Here is a 17,764-nt window from a genome sequence, read left to right as displayed (position 1 = left end):
TAGGGTAACTTGTTCACCACTTGGTCCTCTATTCAAAAACCTCCTAAACTCGTTTATGTTAATTTCTTTGATTCCCCATGACGTCAAGCTCATCGCTTTTAGGTGCAGCTTACATGTTCGCAAGGGTGTTAGGGTACGCTGATTCAGCTAAAAACTAAACTATTCAGGTTGGCTTCCTACCAACCTAAGTTTTCTGGAGCAGCAGTAACTGAGTGTTCATAATTCCAATAAGGTAACCGAGTACAGGTGTTTGTCCATGTTTACAGTTTATGTTTTATATAGTTCGGTTTTTAAACTGAATTCCTGTACCGATGAGAAAATATCGTGTATATTTATATACGATTAATAAAAGATTTCGAAGCAGTAGCTAATTGTGAAAGCAAACTAAGCAGCTGATAGTGTCATCCAACTACGGCAAGCAAGCTTTGCCTGACTGCTGGAATTGAACAAAGCAAAGAGCCAAATATATCATTCAGAGCATAAGCGATGGCGCAAAAAGGGAGAGCTTCCGGTTCCTTGGCTGACAATGCTGCTGTTCCCAGTCCCATGAGCACTGGAGCAACAAAAGAACACAGCACCAAAACGAAACGTAAGTGCATAAGTGCATAACAGACAGTTAATCATTACAACAAAACGTATGTGCATAACAGACAGTTCACAAAAACAAAATATAAGTGCATAAGATCAGGGTTTTGCGGATGTGTACCTAGATGCAGTAGCTATTCCTCGAGCAATAGGATCACGAAATTGTAGTTTATCAAGTGTTGCTTGCACAAAATTAGCTCCTACCGGACAGTTACTACAATCACGGCGGCTGTGAGAGATGGATTGGTACCTACAATTTCAAGGATACAGGCTTCAATTACATCTCACATGCAATATTATTTTGTAAGCATTATAAAGTTGTAATGTTTTGCAAGAAAGAAAAGTAAAGATAATAACGTCTTAGAAAATCATGTCAAACTTAGAACACATTTATGAGGTCAGAGATTTGCTTGTCTACAACTACAAAAGTATGAACTAGTACCTTCAAACAACAACACAATGCTGAGAGCCAATGCCACAGTTATACATAGCAGTAGAATTGAGACAGTCAAACTAGGTTCCAACCCAACAAGACGTCCAACAAGAGCAGTTGAATACAATGAAAATATGGTAGACAGGATGACAGATGTGAAAATCTCAGCAGCATGCCTCTTGACAAGCTGAAATTTGTAGCACAAAAATAATGTTCAAATATGGTTTCAGTATCAACTAGACATTGGTGGAAAGGTAAGACGCCAATTGGGCGAGTGCACAGAATTGAATCAGGTTAAAATTATAACTGAGCATTGCTGCAGGAAAACCCTAAAATTCTATGGTTTCAGCACCCATCTCTCTAAAAAACTAAAAGTTGTCCCAAGGCCTCGATTCTCAACTTGTTGCTATGTCCTCATATATTTACACAACCAGTAGTGCATTGAAGAGTGGTATATTTGCTTCACATGTCGGAATACAATGTTTTCTAGAACAAGTAATTCCTATGGATAATCCATAAAATTTAGTCCAGACACTCTTATGCTTTTCTAATCAACAATGTACCAAACTTAAACAAGTATAACTAATGAAAAATGGGAAACCCGGGCTCTTCAAACGTTATTTACCTTCCTCTGTTTGAACATCGAAAAGGCAAATGAGAGGATAACGAACCCCAAGAATCCCATCAGAACATCACCAGCTCCAGGATTCGATGAAACCTTTGTAAGGTAAGATCCTGTGCATATGAAGAAGAATGACGATCTTCATACTAAAAGCACTAAGGGTATCATGAACCACCATGTATCCCATAATTCCAATGCTAACAATTTAGCATTTGTCGTCGAATGACATCATAGGTGTTTCTATAAATCATTGAAACCTCAAAATTGTTGTGACACGATAAGAAGAAGAAAATGTCTCCTTCAAGACCCAAGTTATATAATTCTTCAAATCATTTAATAACAAGATGTCCATTTAGTCCGATAGTACGTCAGGTAATCATCCTTTCTGCAGTTAAATAAATTTGCATGCAAGAACATAAAAACATAAATTAGCACACTGGTAAAAATACCACATCCAAAAGGAAGGAACAAAGAAAATAGGTAAACTTAGGATGAACTAAGAGACCCGAAAAGCTAATCTGAAATCTAACAAGTATATGTTGCAAGTTGTTAAAAATTCCGCCTTCTAATTTGTCTTAGACTTTTAATCTTAATGCTCAGCAATAAAAGGGGGCACGATGTTCTAGCCAAAACCAAGAATGTCGTTTCAGAAGTATACCAAGAACAGGATCAAGCCCGGACTTGGAGAACCAGATCTGCAGATAGTGCACAGCAAATAATGGGGGTGGAAAACCTTCTTCACATCTGATGGAAATCTGAAAATTGATTTCAACCAATGAGTGAGACCTTAAAAGAGGAGAAAATGTGTACTAAATCAAAACCTTTATTTGGTTTATATATATTTGTGTACTTTTCAAGAAAAGGTTCTTGTTGTAAACTGAGGAAAAAGAAGTTTTACCCAGAACCAACCATGTAGCCTAGAACAGTTGATGCAAGTAGGAACGGAAGGCATGTTCGAGCACTCGTCCCCAAAGCTGCTGGGTATAATAATGCCCCAGCAAACGATATCAGGAAGACCCCACTCCATGACCATAGTTCAACATTGGAAAAAGGAGAGGGTTTTCCCATAGGTTCGGCATCTGTCATTTCTGTCTTTACCATTCTTCTTACAGCTATTGCCGTATATCCTGCAGCAGCAAGAGTAGCCAGCCAGCCTCCAACTGCAGAAAATCATTAATTACTAGCATGTAACTGTAATAAAGGGAAAAACAAAGCATGCAGACACCAAAAGTAAGACAGTAAGAGGCAACAGAGAAGTTCCTACTTTTGTTATTAAGTAGAAGAAAAAATCAACTACAATGCAGATGCTTCCTAACATAACTATTTGACTACACACACGAACCAAGCATGAACTAGTATCTTTGTCAAACATGTGCTTTATCATGCAACTCTGATACTTTCCGTGCATGTCCAGTCCACTTTCGTAGCATAAATAATATTAGTGAAAATAATCAACGGTCCCCTAATGTGGGTAACATGGATCTGAAATTATGAATTACACAAAACTGTGTTTCCATTTATTCGTTTTTGTTAAGAAACCATCTATGAAACTCTATCATGTAATTCTGATACTTTCCATGCGTCTCCAGTCCACTTTGGGAGCATAAATAACATTGCTGAAAGTAGTCAATGGTTCCCTAATGTGGGTAACACGGATGTGAAATTTTGAATTACACAAAACCGTCTTTCCATTTATTTGTTTTTGGTAAGAAACCACCTATGAAACTCTATCATGCAACTCTGATAGTTTCCGTGCATCTCCAGTCCACTTTGGGGGCCTAAATAACATTACTGAAACTAATCAACGGCTCCCTAATGTGGGTAACAAGAATGTGAAATTTTGAATTACACCAAACCATCTTTCCATTTATTTGTTTTTGGTAAGAAACCATCTATGAAACTCTATCCTAAATGTAACTTGACATTTCAGTAGTTATGATGCAGAATTGTGCACCTTTCTACGCTATTTTTGCTTACTTCATTTCCATATTAGCATTGCGCAGTCAAAGAATTAATGTAAGGAAGAATCTGCATTGCAATTAAATTTTTTTTCTTTTGCTTCTCCAAGAACAGAAGTCTCTCTTCACTATTCATTGCATCGGATGGCATAACAGAACCATAGGTACAATACATAAATCAAAACAGAAACTTATTACTGTAGGCATCACTCCCTAATTCTTGAAGTATTACAGAAAGTTTCCACTGCTGCTTAAAATTTTGAGTATTTTATGCTCGAACAAAGTAACATGAAGTCTCATCATCTATGGAGGTAGAAAATTAGGTAAAAGAAATCTTGCACAACACTGCAAAATATTTCATGAAGAAATCTGATCGACCAAACCACACATCCATTTATTTGATCGAATTGGCATCAACGCAGAGAATTCATCTCAGCATAATAGTTTACAAAACCAAATTCAGATGATTTTGTCTTCTTTTGAGGAGACCGCTTAATCGTGAAAAATAAACAGTACAAACAACGGTCCAAAGGAAAAGACTTGACACCTGGATGCCAGGACCGAGATCGACAAATGAAATATCTAATCAGCTTGGCAAAATTACCTTGAGATCATTCTATCCTTGCACTCATGCAATTGAGCCCCCGCCTTATCTGTGTTGTTTCATCGAGAACTAGTTAACTGGATACTTTTCTATGCATTTTCGCTAACTACTCTAGGTTGCTCTGGCTGATCTAGAAAATAAATGAACCATTTATGATCACTAAATGGCCAATGACCAATGGAAAATATAAGTAGTGTGCAGCTTCATCGGACAGAAGTTATCTTAGAAAGCGTAGCAAAGACTTGCATACCTATGATGAAGCAAAGCTTGATACCCGAAGCCGTGGGAATACTCTTTACAGAAAGGGGCAAAACAACCAGAGGAACGTAGAACAATGGGAGCCATCTCTGGATGAACAAAAGCGCCGGCTCAAAGAAGTCTATCAAGCTCGTTGCCACAGCAGGGACGGTGGAATCAAGAATAACAAGAACGGAGAATATGCAAAACATCCCGAAAAGCGCACTTGGGAACCTAATGGCAGCTGCCACAAATGCCTTGTTCGAAAACTTGTCCATTGCAAGAAAAATACCAACTGAAACAACCAAATGCAAAATCCCAACCACCTGTAAATTGTAAGAATCATACATTAAACCAAAGCCACCAACTTTTAACAAAATACCATTGAAACAACAGGAAAGTGACTATCCAGGCCGATTTTAAACGCAGAAAGTTTGAATTACTCACAGTTGGAGAGGCAGAGGAAGCGGAAGCACTCTGTTGATTTCACCAAAATCGGTTTCTCAGAGGAGGCATCCTGAGAACCCATTTGCAAGAAGGTGGAACTGGGTACTATAGCAAGTGTGGTTTGGGGATTAGTCCACCGCTGCTTGTGTTGTAACCTGGCGCCATTGAAAGCAACAACAGGTGAAGTTTTCTGAAGTTTCGAGACTAAATAATTGGGTTTGGCTGAAACGGTCGACATGGAAAGAGAAATTGGGAGAAAGTGAGGGAGTTAGACCTGGTTTGGTAGTGAGGTGATTCTGAAAAAAGCTGGTATCAAAAAAAGTTGGGAGCTATTTTTGTGTTTGGTAAACATTCAGCTTCAGCTTTTTTTCACAGTTTTGGGTGAAAAAAAGCCAAAAACAAGAAGCTGCAAAACCCAGCTTTGAAAAACTGGCTTTTTTTCACATCTGTTTTATATAAAAGTTTACCAAACACTATAATACTGCTTTTTTTTTTTTTTCAAAAGCACTTTTACAAAAAAGTTTACCAAACACTCTGCTGCTTTATTTCACAGCTGCTTATTCTCACAGCACAGCAGAAGCAGTTTTTTTTCAAAGCACAGCAATACCAAACCAGCCCTACGTGATTCTGAAAAAAGTTGGTATCAAAAAAAGTTGGGAGCTGTTTTTGTGTTTGGTAAACATTCAGCTTTAGCTTTTTTTCACAGTTTTGGATGAAAAAAAGCCAAAAACAAGAAGCTGCAAAACTCAGCTTTGAAAAACTGGTTTTTTTTCACATCTATTTTATATAAAAGTTTACTAAACACTATAATACTGTTTTTTTTTTTTCAAAAGCACTTTTACAAAAAAGTTTACCAAACACTCTGCTGCTTTATTTCACTGCTACTTATTCTCACAGCACAGCAGAAACAGCTTTTTTTCAAAGCACAGCAATACCAAACCAGCCCTTAGTCTGGAATTTGGATGCAACAGGGAAAAGGAAACCATTGAAATTGTGCGGACCCGAAGCGAACGTTTTAGGTCAAAGGAAGGAGGAAGAGACTTCAACCGCCCACCCAATGCTATTTGTGCCGATAACGACCTGGTTTGGTACTGAGGTGATTCTGAAAAAAAAACTGCTATAAAAAAAAGCTGGGAGTTGTTTTTATGTTTGGTAAACACTCAGCTTCAGCTTTTTTTCACAGTTTTGGATGAAAAAAAGCTAAAAACAAGAAGCTGCAAAACCTAGCTTTGAAAAACCGGCTTTTTTTCACATCTGTTTTACATAAAAGTTTACCAAACACTCTAATACTGCTTTTTTTTTTCAAAAGAACTTTTACAAAAAAGTTTACCAAACACTCTGCTGCTTTATTTCACAGCTGCTTATTCTCACAGCACAGTAGAAGCAGTTTTTTTTCAAAGCACATCAATACCAAACCAACCCAACGTGACATGATATAAAGCTGGAAACTTATCCGGGACTTTCAAAATTTACACTTGGGTGCCACGGTATATGTTTTATTTGGATAATATCAGGAAGATCAAATCTTCAAAATCAAATCCCTAAATCCAATGAGGTGGCTGATGAGTTAGCGTAGCCATGTAACTAATCTAGATTTTAAAACTCATAATTACTTAATAAAAAAAATTAATGATAATTATGATCACCCATTTGCAGGTTTGACTACATGGTACTCTTCTTCTTCCTCCTCTCTCTTCTCTCCCGCTCTCCCTTCTTTTTCTCTGCTCCCTCCTTCCTCTAGTCCACCAACGTGACTGATGGCGACGATAAGATCATATCATCCTTCTTCTTCTTTTTAAATTTGAAGGCTTACTTGGCACTTTGACATCTTTTAAACTTTTGATGTCAATCTATGTCATGCCACATCAAATTTGGCTTCTTAGTTGGAAAACATTAATGTTATCTTTTGTTACCGTTATTACTGATTTGGACATTTTTACATCTCCTTTGGAAATGCTCTTAGGTGCCTTAATATGGACATTGAAGAATCCAACAACCCCACAAATAACAACAAAATGGATGATCGAGGTAATTTTCTTATTCTCACTGGTAATTTTCTAACTGTAAGTTAATGGAGTTGTGTTAAAGTTTAGAGTCAAGTGATTTTCTTATTGTTACTGGTAACACACATAACTAAAGATTACCTATTTTAATTGATTTAGGAAGTTTAGAGTCTTCATATATTGGTCTAGAAGATTTTGAGGTTGAAATAGAAAAATTTGACAATGAAGTAGTAACCAACGAGACCGAATTGGACAAAAGAGCTGACGTGCAACATTCCAAAGTAGGGATGGTTTTTTTACAACATTGATGAGCTAGTTGCATGTTACAAAGAATATGGGAAGCGACTAGGGTTTCCAATGAAGATCAAATCATCAACAAAGGGAGACCACGGATGATGTTGGGAAAAAATTGTTTTCCAAATTTATTTAGCCCTCTACTTAAGATATGCTTAAATAAGTTTTGGTAGCATTTGCTTTCCCTTTCCTATAAAGATTCTATTTTCAAAATAAGGTGGAAGATCTACATTAAATTGGGAAACAACTCTTTGCACACCTAAGTAGCATAGGATTTCTACACCTAATGCCCTTTTGTACTTCCAGCTCAACAAGATTGCTCTCAATCTCGTTAAATGGGTAAGGCTCTCAAATACTCTCACGCGTAGATCAGCCCCTGAAGGTCTAATCAGCTGACTAGGACTACTCAAAACTCCCCTACTCGTGACGTAGAAAAGTCAAAGGCTTAAAGGTAAGGATTAATTACTAAATCCTATCTTTATTACATTCTCAATTAAATATCAACTTCATCAAGTAAGTAATCTCTAATTCAATCAATTTTGCGAATATTCTTTCCTTATTCATCCTACAGATGACACACCTTAGTCAATAGAATGCCACCATGTGTAAGGCTACTACTACACACTATGACTGGCCACCTCTTCCTATAAATACCTCCATTCCACCAAATTTTGGTAAGCTTTTTACTATGCATCGGAGATCCATTAGCTAGACCTTCCCCCCACCTCATGGGTGTATAGGGCTTTGGCCTTTGATCAAATGTGTTGATTGTTTTGTAGGTATAAATACATCAAAACTGAAGGCGGTAGATTTTTGCTACCACAACAGTGACTTGAAATTTCTGACGATCAGAAAAAAATTTCAAGCACAATGACCGTGGCCGACAACAATTTCTGGTGCAGGCACCGGTGGCATGTGGATCATGTGCAATGGGAACAAAAATATAAATGTTCTTATGCTTATAAATGTGTTTGTCCATAATTTATGGCTTAATCCATGTAGTATGAGAATGGATTAGAAGTTATCCTCTTTTGTTTTTTAGTGCATTGATATTTTTACATTTAGAGAAGGGAGAGTTTGGCTAAGCCGCACAATGGGCATCCTAATCGAATTCACCATTCATGAGATTCGAACCTAAGACCTCTCACTTCTAAGTGAAGAGGAATATCATCAGACCATAATACTGAGTGGCAGAAATTATCCTTAAAGTTGGCATTTTTTCCTAAAACCTTTATTAAGATTGATGTTTAATTAAAATTTTTCTTTTGTCACTTAGTACTACGGTCTAGTGGTATTCCTCTTCATTTATAAGTGATAATCTTAGGTTTGATTCTCACCATAGACGAATTTAAACCACATTATTGATATCTCATTGTAAGGCTAACCCCACCCCCTCCCCTTAGTATAAATAATATCGTTTATTTTAAAAATAAAAAAAAAATAAATTTACCATTTTTTTAAGAATTATTATTACTATTTTATTTATTTAGTTTTATTTTTTTTATTGTAGTGTCAATTAATAAGGCATGCCCATGCTTTTTATGCCCTAATAATTGGGTGGTCAAATTACGTTTATGCTCTTTAATGATCTGAAAGACTAGAAACTCAAACTCGCGAGCTCGTCTTCAAACTTGAAATTGTGTATCAGACCGTGTGCAGAGAAATTAGGGCGGCCTCCCATAGAAGAAGTATCAAAACCATAATCCTAAGTAGTTCGAAAAAGCTCCCCCCAAAAAAAAAAAAAAAACCAAAAACCTAGACAACTTGTAAAACCAAACGAGAAAAGAAATTCTTCTTAACTTGAGAAACACGTTAGTTAAGTCGCTCTCTTTTCTTGAAAATTGTAGTAAAATATGAGAAACATAGCTCTATGTTTTAGCTTTCTAGGAATATATCGCACTTCTATTGAAAAAGTCAGTAATCCCTTAGCATCTTCATTCAACCATGTTGTGTAATTCTGACAGGAATGCAATTCCGGCTATATTTACTTGACAAACTGAAATAAACATCTACATGAAGAATCTAGAACTTGGATAATTTTTTTTGATCGACCTCTTGGGTAGCTTCTCCAAATGGACTTGCATCAAACTTCTTCGTAAAGTTAATTTTCATCAAAATTGTTTTAAGTGCGAAAAAAAAAAAAAAAGAATATGATAAACAAAGTAAACTACAAGAAAAATGACCTTTGGGTATAAAATAAAGGGCACAATTGAGAATTTTGTGCCTGTTTGACCACTGAAAGGCTGAAACAGTTCACATTCCATAGAGGGCATCATAGATGGTGCCCAATGTTAAAAAAAAAAAAGACACAAAATAGTAATGGACACGAAAATCATGCCGAGTAGGGTCAGATGACAAGTTTTTTTTATTGAAGATGGGCACAAAAAAACATTTTATGTCTATAAAATATATTTGCTAGCAGGGCTGTATGTCCATCCAACCTTACATGTGTCATATTTGAATTTTTTTTTTTATTAATTTGCAAAAACACGACAAAGGTTATTGTGCCCTCTAGTTTAATATATTTAAATAAAAAGTAAGTTTTGTGTCCTTACATATTTACTTTTGGGATTTTTATGGGGCAAGAAAGGAAATCAAAAAGTTATTGTGCCCTCTAAATATATTTAAATAAAAAATAAGTTATGTGTCCTTACATATTTACTTTTGGGATTTTTATGGGGCAAGCAAGGAAACCAAAGGAGGTTTGTAGTGTGCCTGCCTTCAGATTTCAGATAGGATAAGTTAAATACATTTATAAAAAATATGAAAAACTTTAAAAAAAAAATCTCTCTTCCCTTCACAAACGTCCAACTCCTCTCTCCCCTCATTTTCCCTCTGCTCCCTTCTCTCTTTGTCCTCTCTCTCTCTCTCTCTCTTCTCTTTCACGCAAGCCGTCCACCAATCATCAACGACCGTCAAATTAAACCTCCAGAATCCTCTTCACGTCCTCTTTCCAACCCCAAGTTAGTTTCTACAAATTCGTAGCTGAATTTCGTCAATTTCACATCTAAGAAGTGGTGGCCACGAATTTTCCGACAAATTTTCAGACAAACCTGCCAGAATCGGACCTCGACCCAAGAGGTAAAAATGATCCTCTCCTTGTGGGCTATCCTCCACTGTAAATTCTTTTCCAAAATAAAAACTTTTAGTTTTGGGGTCGATTCTAGATTTCAAATTTAAAATCCATCTTCTGTATGCATGTCAAAGATTGGGATGACGAAGGTGAATCAAGTTTGTTTCCAGCCTAGGCCGAGAAGAATTAGACCCACCCACGTATGGATTTTTTTTGCATGCATGTCAAAGATTGTAATTTATTTATTTTTTGCTTAAATTCATCTTAGTATCACAAGTAGCTTCTAGAAGTTTATGGAAGAGCTTATGAAAACATTCACATTCATTTTACTCGTTTAAACTTGAAGTAGTTAATTGTCTTATTTCGTTTGGGGCGCCTGGTTCCACTTTGTTGTCCTGGAATGCATGATGGTAGTTGATGAATGTGATGTGCATGCGGGTAACGTAACTTGTAAATTTGAAGTGTTCATACATAGTACAAATATTCTCTATTTTCCATCAAGCTAAGAATGCCCCTCATAATATTTGGGTAATTTACATTAGGTTTCTTTTGTTGCTCAGATTTGACTCTGATTTAGGTAATTTACATTAGGTTTCTTTTGGGGAAGTTTCAATTTGACTATAGGATAACGTCATTATCATTGAATGTGAAAATTTGTCAATGTCTTACAGTTAATTGTGATGCCCATGATGAGATGTGCATTTTTTTTCCATTACACTTATGTGTTATGTCAATTAAACTCCAGACCAACTACTAATTATCTCCTAAGTTCCTAAAATTTGTGTTTGTTATATGTTGTAGGAAATGACCTATTTTGAGATTTTTTTTTGTATCTCTCTCTTTTATTCTACATTCGAAAGAGGTAGAATCGCATTATTGGGACTGTGGATTGCTTTTTGCATGTGTTAATCTGTGTGAAGATTGATTGCCATGCATGAAGAAATAAAAAATGTTACTAAAGTGTCTGGCAAAAGTCATTATATTTCAATTAGGAATGAGTGCATGTATACATAGCAGAATTACACCAATTAATCTGTGGGAGGAATGATATACAAGTAAAGAAAAGGAATCTTGATTTAAAGGGTAAATTACATAAAACTACCTCAACTATTGGGTCATTAACAGTTTCATACATCGTTTTTAAAAAGTTTCAATGTCATACCTTATCTTTGAATTTGTTGCAATATCATACCTTCCGTCAGTTGTTTGTTAATTATTCTGTTAAATGCTGATGTGGCTTGAGATGGGACCCACTTTCTATTAAAATTTTAATTAAATATTAAAAAATATTGAAATACAATTATTTAAATATTTTTATAAAAAGAAGGTGGGACCCACCCACCTCCTTCCCTCCCACCCATCTCCCCCCCCCCCCCCCCCGGACCCTTCCTCCCTTCACTCCAAAACCCCACCGCTGCGCGCCCTCTCTTCCTCCCTCCCATGGCGCTCATCCCCTCCTCCTCCTCCTGCTACACTAACCTTCCCACACCTCTCCCCCTTCTCTTCCAGTCTTATCTATTATCTTCATATCTCCACAACCAAAGCAAAGAATGGAAGAGCGAGAGGCCAATGCGAACGCAACTAGGTCTGGGTTCGAGACCTATGCAGGGAAAAATGCATACGGCCGAGACGGCGTCGACGTTCCCCCTATGGAGAATGCGATTTGTTCTGTTGTGGGTGTTCCTCCTCTTCATTTTCTCGTGGTTGTAAGGGTGATGCACACAGCGTCGGCGTTGACAACCCAGAACGACGACTGCTCGAAAAGGTGGGATGCGATTTGATTCTTGATGGGTTTGGAGGTGAGGATGAAATTTTGGTTTTGGATTTGATTTTTGGGGGTTCTGGGGGTGGGATGATGAGATTTAATTTTGGATTGGGTTTGATTTTTTGTTTAAGGTCTGATGGGATCGGTGTTATCGAACAATTGATTAACTGGAAAGAGATATGAAGAAGGTGGGGGGCGGGGGAAGAGATCGAGAGAGAAGGGGGGAGAGGTGTGAGGGAAGATGGGTGGGGGTGGGGGGGGGGGGTTGGGGGAGATGGGTGGGAGGGAAGAGGGCAGGTGGGTCCCACCTTCTTTTTATAAAAATATTTAAATAATTTTTTTTAATTTTTTTAATATTTAATTAATTTTGTAATAGAAAGTGGGTCCCGTCTCAAGCCACGTCAACATTTAACAGAGTAATTGACAGATAATTGACGGAAGGTATGGCATTGCAACAAATTCGAAGATAAGGTATAACATTGAAACTTTTTCAAGACGAGGTATGAAACTGTTAATGACCCAATAGTTGAGGTATTTTTATGTAATTTACTCTAAAAATTTGGAAGCCATTACATACTCTTTCTTGCTGCTCTGTGTAAATGATGTCACTTTCATTTTCAAGAGCTTCTTGGTAGTCTAAATTTATAGTTCATTTTTTTAGCGATATCCAACATGATAATGTATTTTACTGCTTGATTTATTTCTTACTCATGGTCATTTTTAGACGCTGTCAGAGCAGGGGATGTCAATATTGGGTTATTTGTGGTGGTTGAAGGTTGTTTGGCTTCCGATGAATTCAAATGCAATGGTATTAGGAATTATTGGTTTCATTATCTGTATGAATTAGTTTGTAGAGCTTTATCATAAAAGCTTGTTTTTGCCCTACCCATAGTTTAATTGCCGAAACTACAAGATATTGATATTTTGGTGGATCGGATGGTATCTTTAGAAGATAAACAAATGCTTTTATCAATCTCTGCAAGGAGAAATGGCTTGAGGGGTTTGCTATTTTGCATTCTAGTTATACTATGTCTTCTTGGAACTGTATATAAGATGCACTTTTTTCTTTAATTATTCTTACTAAAGACTAAAGAGTACCGGCTTTTGTTTGTGTGTTTGTCTTGTTACGAGAGATTTAGAAGTACCAGCAAGCTGGCCTCCCTATTTGGACGTTCCACACTTTGAAGATTTAAGTATCACCGACAGTTAAGACTCATTTTCTCCATTGTTTAGTTGTATATTTGTGAATATTCTATTTATTCATTGTTTCCAATAGTTAAGACTCATTTTCTCCTTTAAAATTGCAGGTTTATTGATGATGTATACTAGATATGTCATTAAATTAAGTAACTCACTTTGACCCTAAATAATATGCAAAGTTACATATTTTTTCGATTTAGGTGACTATGAGCTGAAGAAATGTGTTGTCTTAGACCTAGAAGCTACTTTTACAACCTGGAGTGAGGAATATGAATCTTTGATATGGCAGATCTGGAACTTGTATGTATTGATTTTAACTAATTGCTTTTTAGGTGTAATTTTGGACTAATTTTGTTTTGAATTCGACTATATCTATTATGGCTTTTAATGAGGTGCAAGGCTTGCTGGGGAAAATGCATTTGTCCAAAAATATGTGCTTTCAAGTATTATTGTATTAGAGATAAAAATATGTAACATTACATTATGTTTGTGAGATTGGGAATGTGTTGCAGGCCTTTTCATTTTAAGAAAATTAAAAAATTTCATTTCCTCAATTTTAGTTTCAAATTTTGATTTTTTTTTAATATTTAATTTATGTTGGCTCAATTACAATATAAAGTGCCAACTTGTCTGGAAAAGGTTATCTAACAAGTTGTCAGAAATGAGTCACAAATAGTGGTCCATTTGTGCCTGCCTCTTTAAGCACGAAACAATCTATTATGCTCTTTTAGCAAAGATAATGCCCATAGAGGGCACATATAGAAATATAGTTGCTGCACTGTTGCTATTGGTCCATGGGCACATATGTTGGTGGTCTTTGGCCTCAAAGGGCACATAAAATTTATTGTGCTCAGTGACCATATTTTTTTGTAGTGCCCTAAGATTCTTTTAAATTAAATTATCTTGCAATGATTAAGGATAAATGATACAAAAACATAAGAAATAATGCATATCATGTTTCATGTTCATATTGTAGAGACATAAAGTAACCACACAACCAATAGAAGAACAACACGTAGACTTTTAACTTAATATGATGGATTTACCCTTGACATCATGAGTAGACCACACCAAGGGACTAAGCATCTATCTGCTTTATTGGTCTTTGGCCTTAGGACCTAGATATATATTAAGGAGTCATTCGGATCGATGATATCCCACTTCTACCACCGTGCATTTCTGGGCTCAATGAGGCAGAAGTTGACACTTCAAAGTCTTCCTTATGTGTTCCGTACTTCAGAGTCTCTTCTATAAATAGCTAAGTCCAACAGGAAAATCGCTAATTGCCACTTACTACTCATAATTCTCTGTTCTAGTTTTTCTCAAACTATTTCTGACTTAGGCAGCAAAGGCCCTTTGGCGGCCCCCCTCTCCCATTTTCTTAGGTGTTCGTCAATTAAGCTGACATTGTTTCTTGTTTTTTAGATTTCACCTGAATTTGCATCCACACATATTACCCAATTATATTAACACTCTTGTCTACTAGTTAAGCTAACAAGTGGAAATCTTTTAACCCAAACTCAACTTGTTAAAATAATGAGTAGCACGACCTGGCCCGTGGTTAAGAATTTTTCTTTCCCGAATGAAACTTGAAACTTCATTTTAGAATTAACAAGATGAGAAACATTCAGCTCTAATCTTATAATCATGCACACTATAGAAAATTATTCTCCTTTTCAAGATCTAAAAACCAATGAAAGGGGTTCTAGGAATGTAAAATTTTAAAATATACACTCTTAACAAGTTAGACGGGTCACTAGCTAACGGTCCACTTGTTTCAACTTGAACCCACTAAGGATCAACCCAAACAGTTTATTTTTCATGTTGCGTTAACGTGTTTGGTACAATCTTTTTAGGTCTAATTAGACTTGCCAAACATGTCGCGATTGTAACCCAAACTTAGTAAACCAGTTGTGTTTGTTGTGTTCGTCTTAACCCATTATGTTAACAGCTAGGTCGTGTCGTGCCAATCCATTAAACTAACTGGTAGAAAAATCTTAATCTAATCCAATCCGTGTCACTTGTTAAGAACTTCTTTTTGCGGAATGAAACTTGAAACTCCCTTCAAATGGGTAGCGCTCAACAACAATCAACGAGACCAAATTATCCCATTGTTATCTTCTACATTATAGAAAAGTACTCAACTTTTCGGGATCCATACTTTTAACGGGTTAAAACAAGTACATGTGAGTGATAGTGAACTGTCACGTTAGTTTACAGATTGCTAGCGGGTTCACCCATTTCTATCCAAGCCCATTAAAGTTCAACTCTAACACTTATCACTTTGGGTCATGTTAACGAGTTGTGTACAATAATCTCACATAATAAATCAAATACACTTTAGCTTTGCTTATAATTAAAGGAAAACTAATGAAAATGGCTTGAAAACTTTGAGTTTTAACGATAAGAACAAAATAAAGGGTAAAGTGAATAGTACTAAGATTGACTTTTTAGTGTAAAAATGTGATTTTTCGTTAAAATGAACAGTACCGGAAGCTTTTCGTTAAAGTTCCCAACCTCTGCGAACAGAAGAGAAACAGGTGGAGTACTGTGCTGTTGACTTGGAATCTAGTTGGCACTGCTGACTTGGACTGAGGATGATGTGCGTCTTTAGACCAGACTATTTCTCAGCTCTCAACAGATCATAAAGCGCACTGCTATTTCTCTTAATTAATTAGCACAAAAGCTATTCTATCAGAAAGCAAGCTCCCCATTCAAGCAGATCAGTAATTGGAAGCTCTCGCAGTGCATGTATGTAATCAGCTTTAATAAATACGGAAGCTCTCTCCGTACACACAAGTAATAAAATTAAGATTAGAAAAAGAAAAAAATTAGGGTACATTCGGTAATTGTCAACCGATATGAAGAGAATAAAGGTACACTAACTCCTAACTCTTAAATTGGCTGGTTTATAAATCAACGGTTGCAAGAGGTGCAGGGCGTTGTTTGGTTGCCCGTTCGAGTAGAGAAAAAAACATGACGGGTTTGGAATTTGTTTTGAGCCAGTGAAGTCCAATTTCATCGCCCTTTTTCAATTGTCTCCTCTTGACGAATGCCCGATGCCAAACAAAAACGTAACTGTTGTCGCTCTGCTTGAAAACGTACTGATGACAGGTAGTGTGCGTATCGCCATCATGGAACGTAATTTCTGCGCCCTGTCTGTTCTCAAGGGCTTTGGTAAACTTGTCGTCTGCGTAAGGGAGGACATGTTTGTTCATCAAGCTTGCTGGCACGTAGAAGTGTGTGAGATCTCTAGCCGTCAGTTTCTTTTTGATTTCCCATGAATCCATAAAATTTAGATTGGCAATAACAAGTTCATCTCTTTTATTCCTCTTCATCTGCTCCTCCTTTGTTGTAATATTTTTATTATTGTTTGTCATGTTATTCTCATGACTGAGATCCCGAAAGCGATCACCAGTGGGAAAGAGTGGAAGCGTCGACACTAGTTTTTGACGTTTCGATGAACTATTAGTCGTCTCATCACGATCATGAGGGCTAGTATTAGGAGAGGGTTGGTCAGGTACTTGGTCCGCCTTTCGCTTCTTCTTGTTATCATCATTATCTGTACTAAAACTTGTAGGCCAAGTCGGATCCCACAAAGCTAATACTGTAGAAACTTCATCATGCGACGATCGTCGTAGTTGTGGGCTTGGTTTTGAACGGCCAAGGGTTTGTCCTGTTGACAGCGTCGTCCCTTCCATTATTCTAATTCGAATCTTCAAACTTGAGCTTGAAACTAGGCAAGCACCAGAGGTGAGAGAGTGAGAAGAACAGCGAGAATTAATCGATTTGTGTATGTGTAGGAGTCCTATTTATAATAAGTTGGAGAAGATGAATCCAAATCGGTAGTGGATCCCGACACAATGGGAATTTTCCCGTTGGCATTCAACTTCTGAACGACTGAGGATTCTCGGTTTCCTTTTTTAGCCCCTTAAAAATTCAGATTACCTGGTTCCTTTTTTCCGATTAAATTAATTCCTGCTTTAGTTGGGTATTATTTGTCTACCTGGGAACTGGCCGGCAGCCAACCCGTTTTGTTTTGTCTTATTATGTCGACCTATTTAAGGTATAAATTTTCTTGTTTCTGTGGGTTAGGGTTTGTTTTGATTCAGTAGATTCCTTGTCCTTGTAGGCTAAGTTTTTATTTTTTATTTTTTTATATTTTGTTTTATGTACTTGTATACATACCTCTTTATGGAGAAGAATAAAGTATAGCGAGGGAGGGGAAGAAGATGTTGGCAGCATCTACGCTGTAAACATCATCACTTGCCACTTCGGCTAAAGTGTGAAAATCTTCCGAAAATAGGACTCCTAACCCTGAAACAACTAATTGGGTTCACAGAGGTCACCCTTCAGAAAGTCAAGAACTCTCTCCTAATACAAATCCAGCAAAATCCCTTCTCTGCTGTCGATCAATCTGAGGGCAGCCCAAAAGTCACTCATTATGTAGCGCTGGTCGATAACATACTCCATCGATGGAGGTTTGCCAGAATCATGGCGCTCGTTTCATCGACAAAGATTGTGAAGTAATTATTAATGATAC

The 17,764-nt window shown here is 36.8% G+C and overlaps 1 protein-coding gene, 1 long non-coding RNA gene and 1 pseudogene across 2 annotated transcripts; 1 reads left to right on the top strand and 2 right to left on the bottom strand.

The window, feature by feature from the left end:
* Positions 1-312: 312 nt before the first annotated feature.
* LOC125472296 lies at positions 313-5,950 on the bottom strand (annotated as a pseudogene).
* A 6,740-nt stretch (positions 5,951-12,690) lies between these two features.
* LOC103938768 lies at positions 12,691-13,775 on the top strand. Its single transcript, XR_666004.3, has 2 exons — positions 12,691-13,226; positions 13,422-13,775. It is a non-coding gene; the product is annotated as an uncharacterized LOC103938768 (long non-coding RNA).
* A 2,246-nt stretch (positions 13,776-16,021) lies between these two features.
* On the bottom strand, positions 16,022-17,497 carry LOC125472304 (putative B3 domain-containing protein At1g78640). The gene has a single exon (XM_048573552.1). It carries the CDS (start codon positions 16,920-16,922, stop codon positions 16,131-16,133), a length of 792 nt encoding a protein of 263 aa, XP_048429509.1. The 5' UTR covers positions 16,923-17,497; the 3' UTR covers positions 16,022-16,130.
* Positions 17,498-17,764: the final 267 nt, after the last annotated feature.

Source organism: the organism of the source record quoted next, unplaced genomic scaffold (genome assembly GCF_019419815.1).
Source record: "Pyrus x bretschneideri cultivar Hongxiangsu unplaced genomic scaffold, Pyrus_bretschneideri_v1 Contig69, whole genome shotgun sequence".
NCBI lineage: Eukaryota > Viridiplantae > Streptophyta > Magnoliopsida > Rosales > Rosaceae > Pyrus > Pyrus x bretschneideri.
This window is presented reverse-complemented; position numbering and strand designations above follow the sequence as displayed.

Bases quoted from the DNA above. Each gene is read 5' to 3' on its own strand.
- LOC125472304 (XM_048573552.1), bottom strand. From the start codon at position 16,922: ATGGAAGGGACGACGCTGTCAACAGGACAAACCCTTGGCCGTTCAAAA.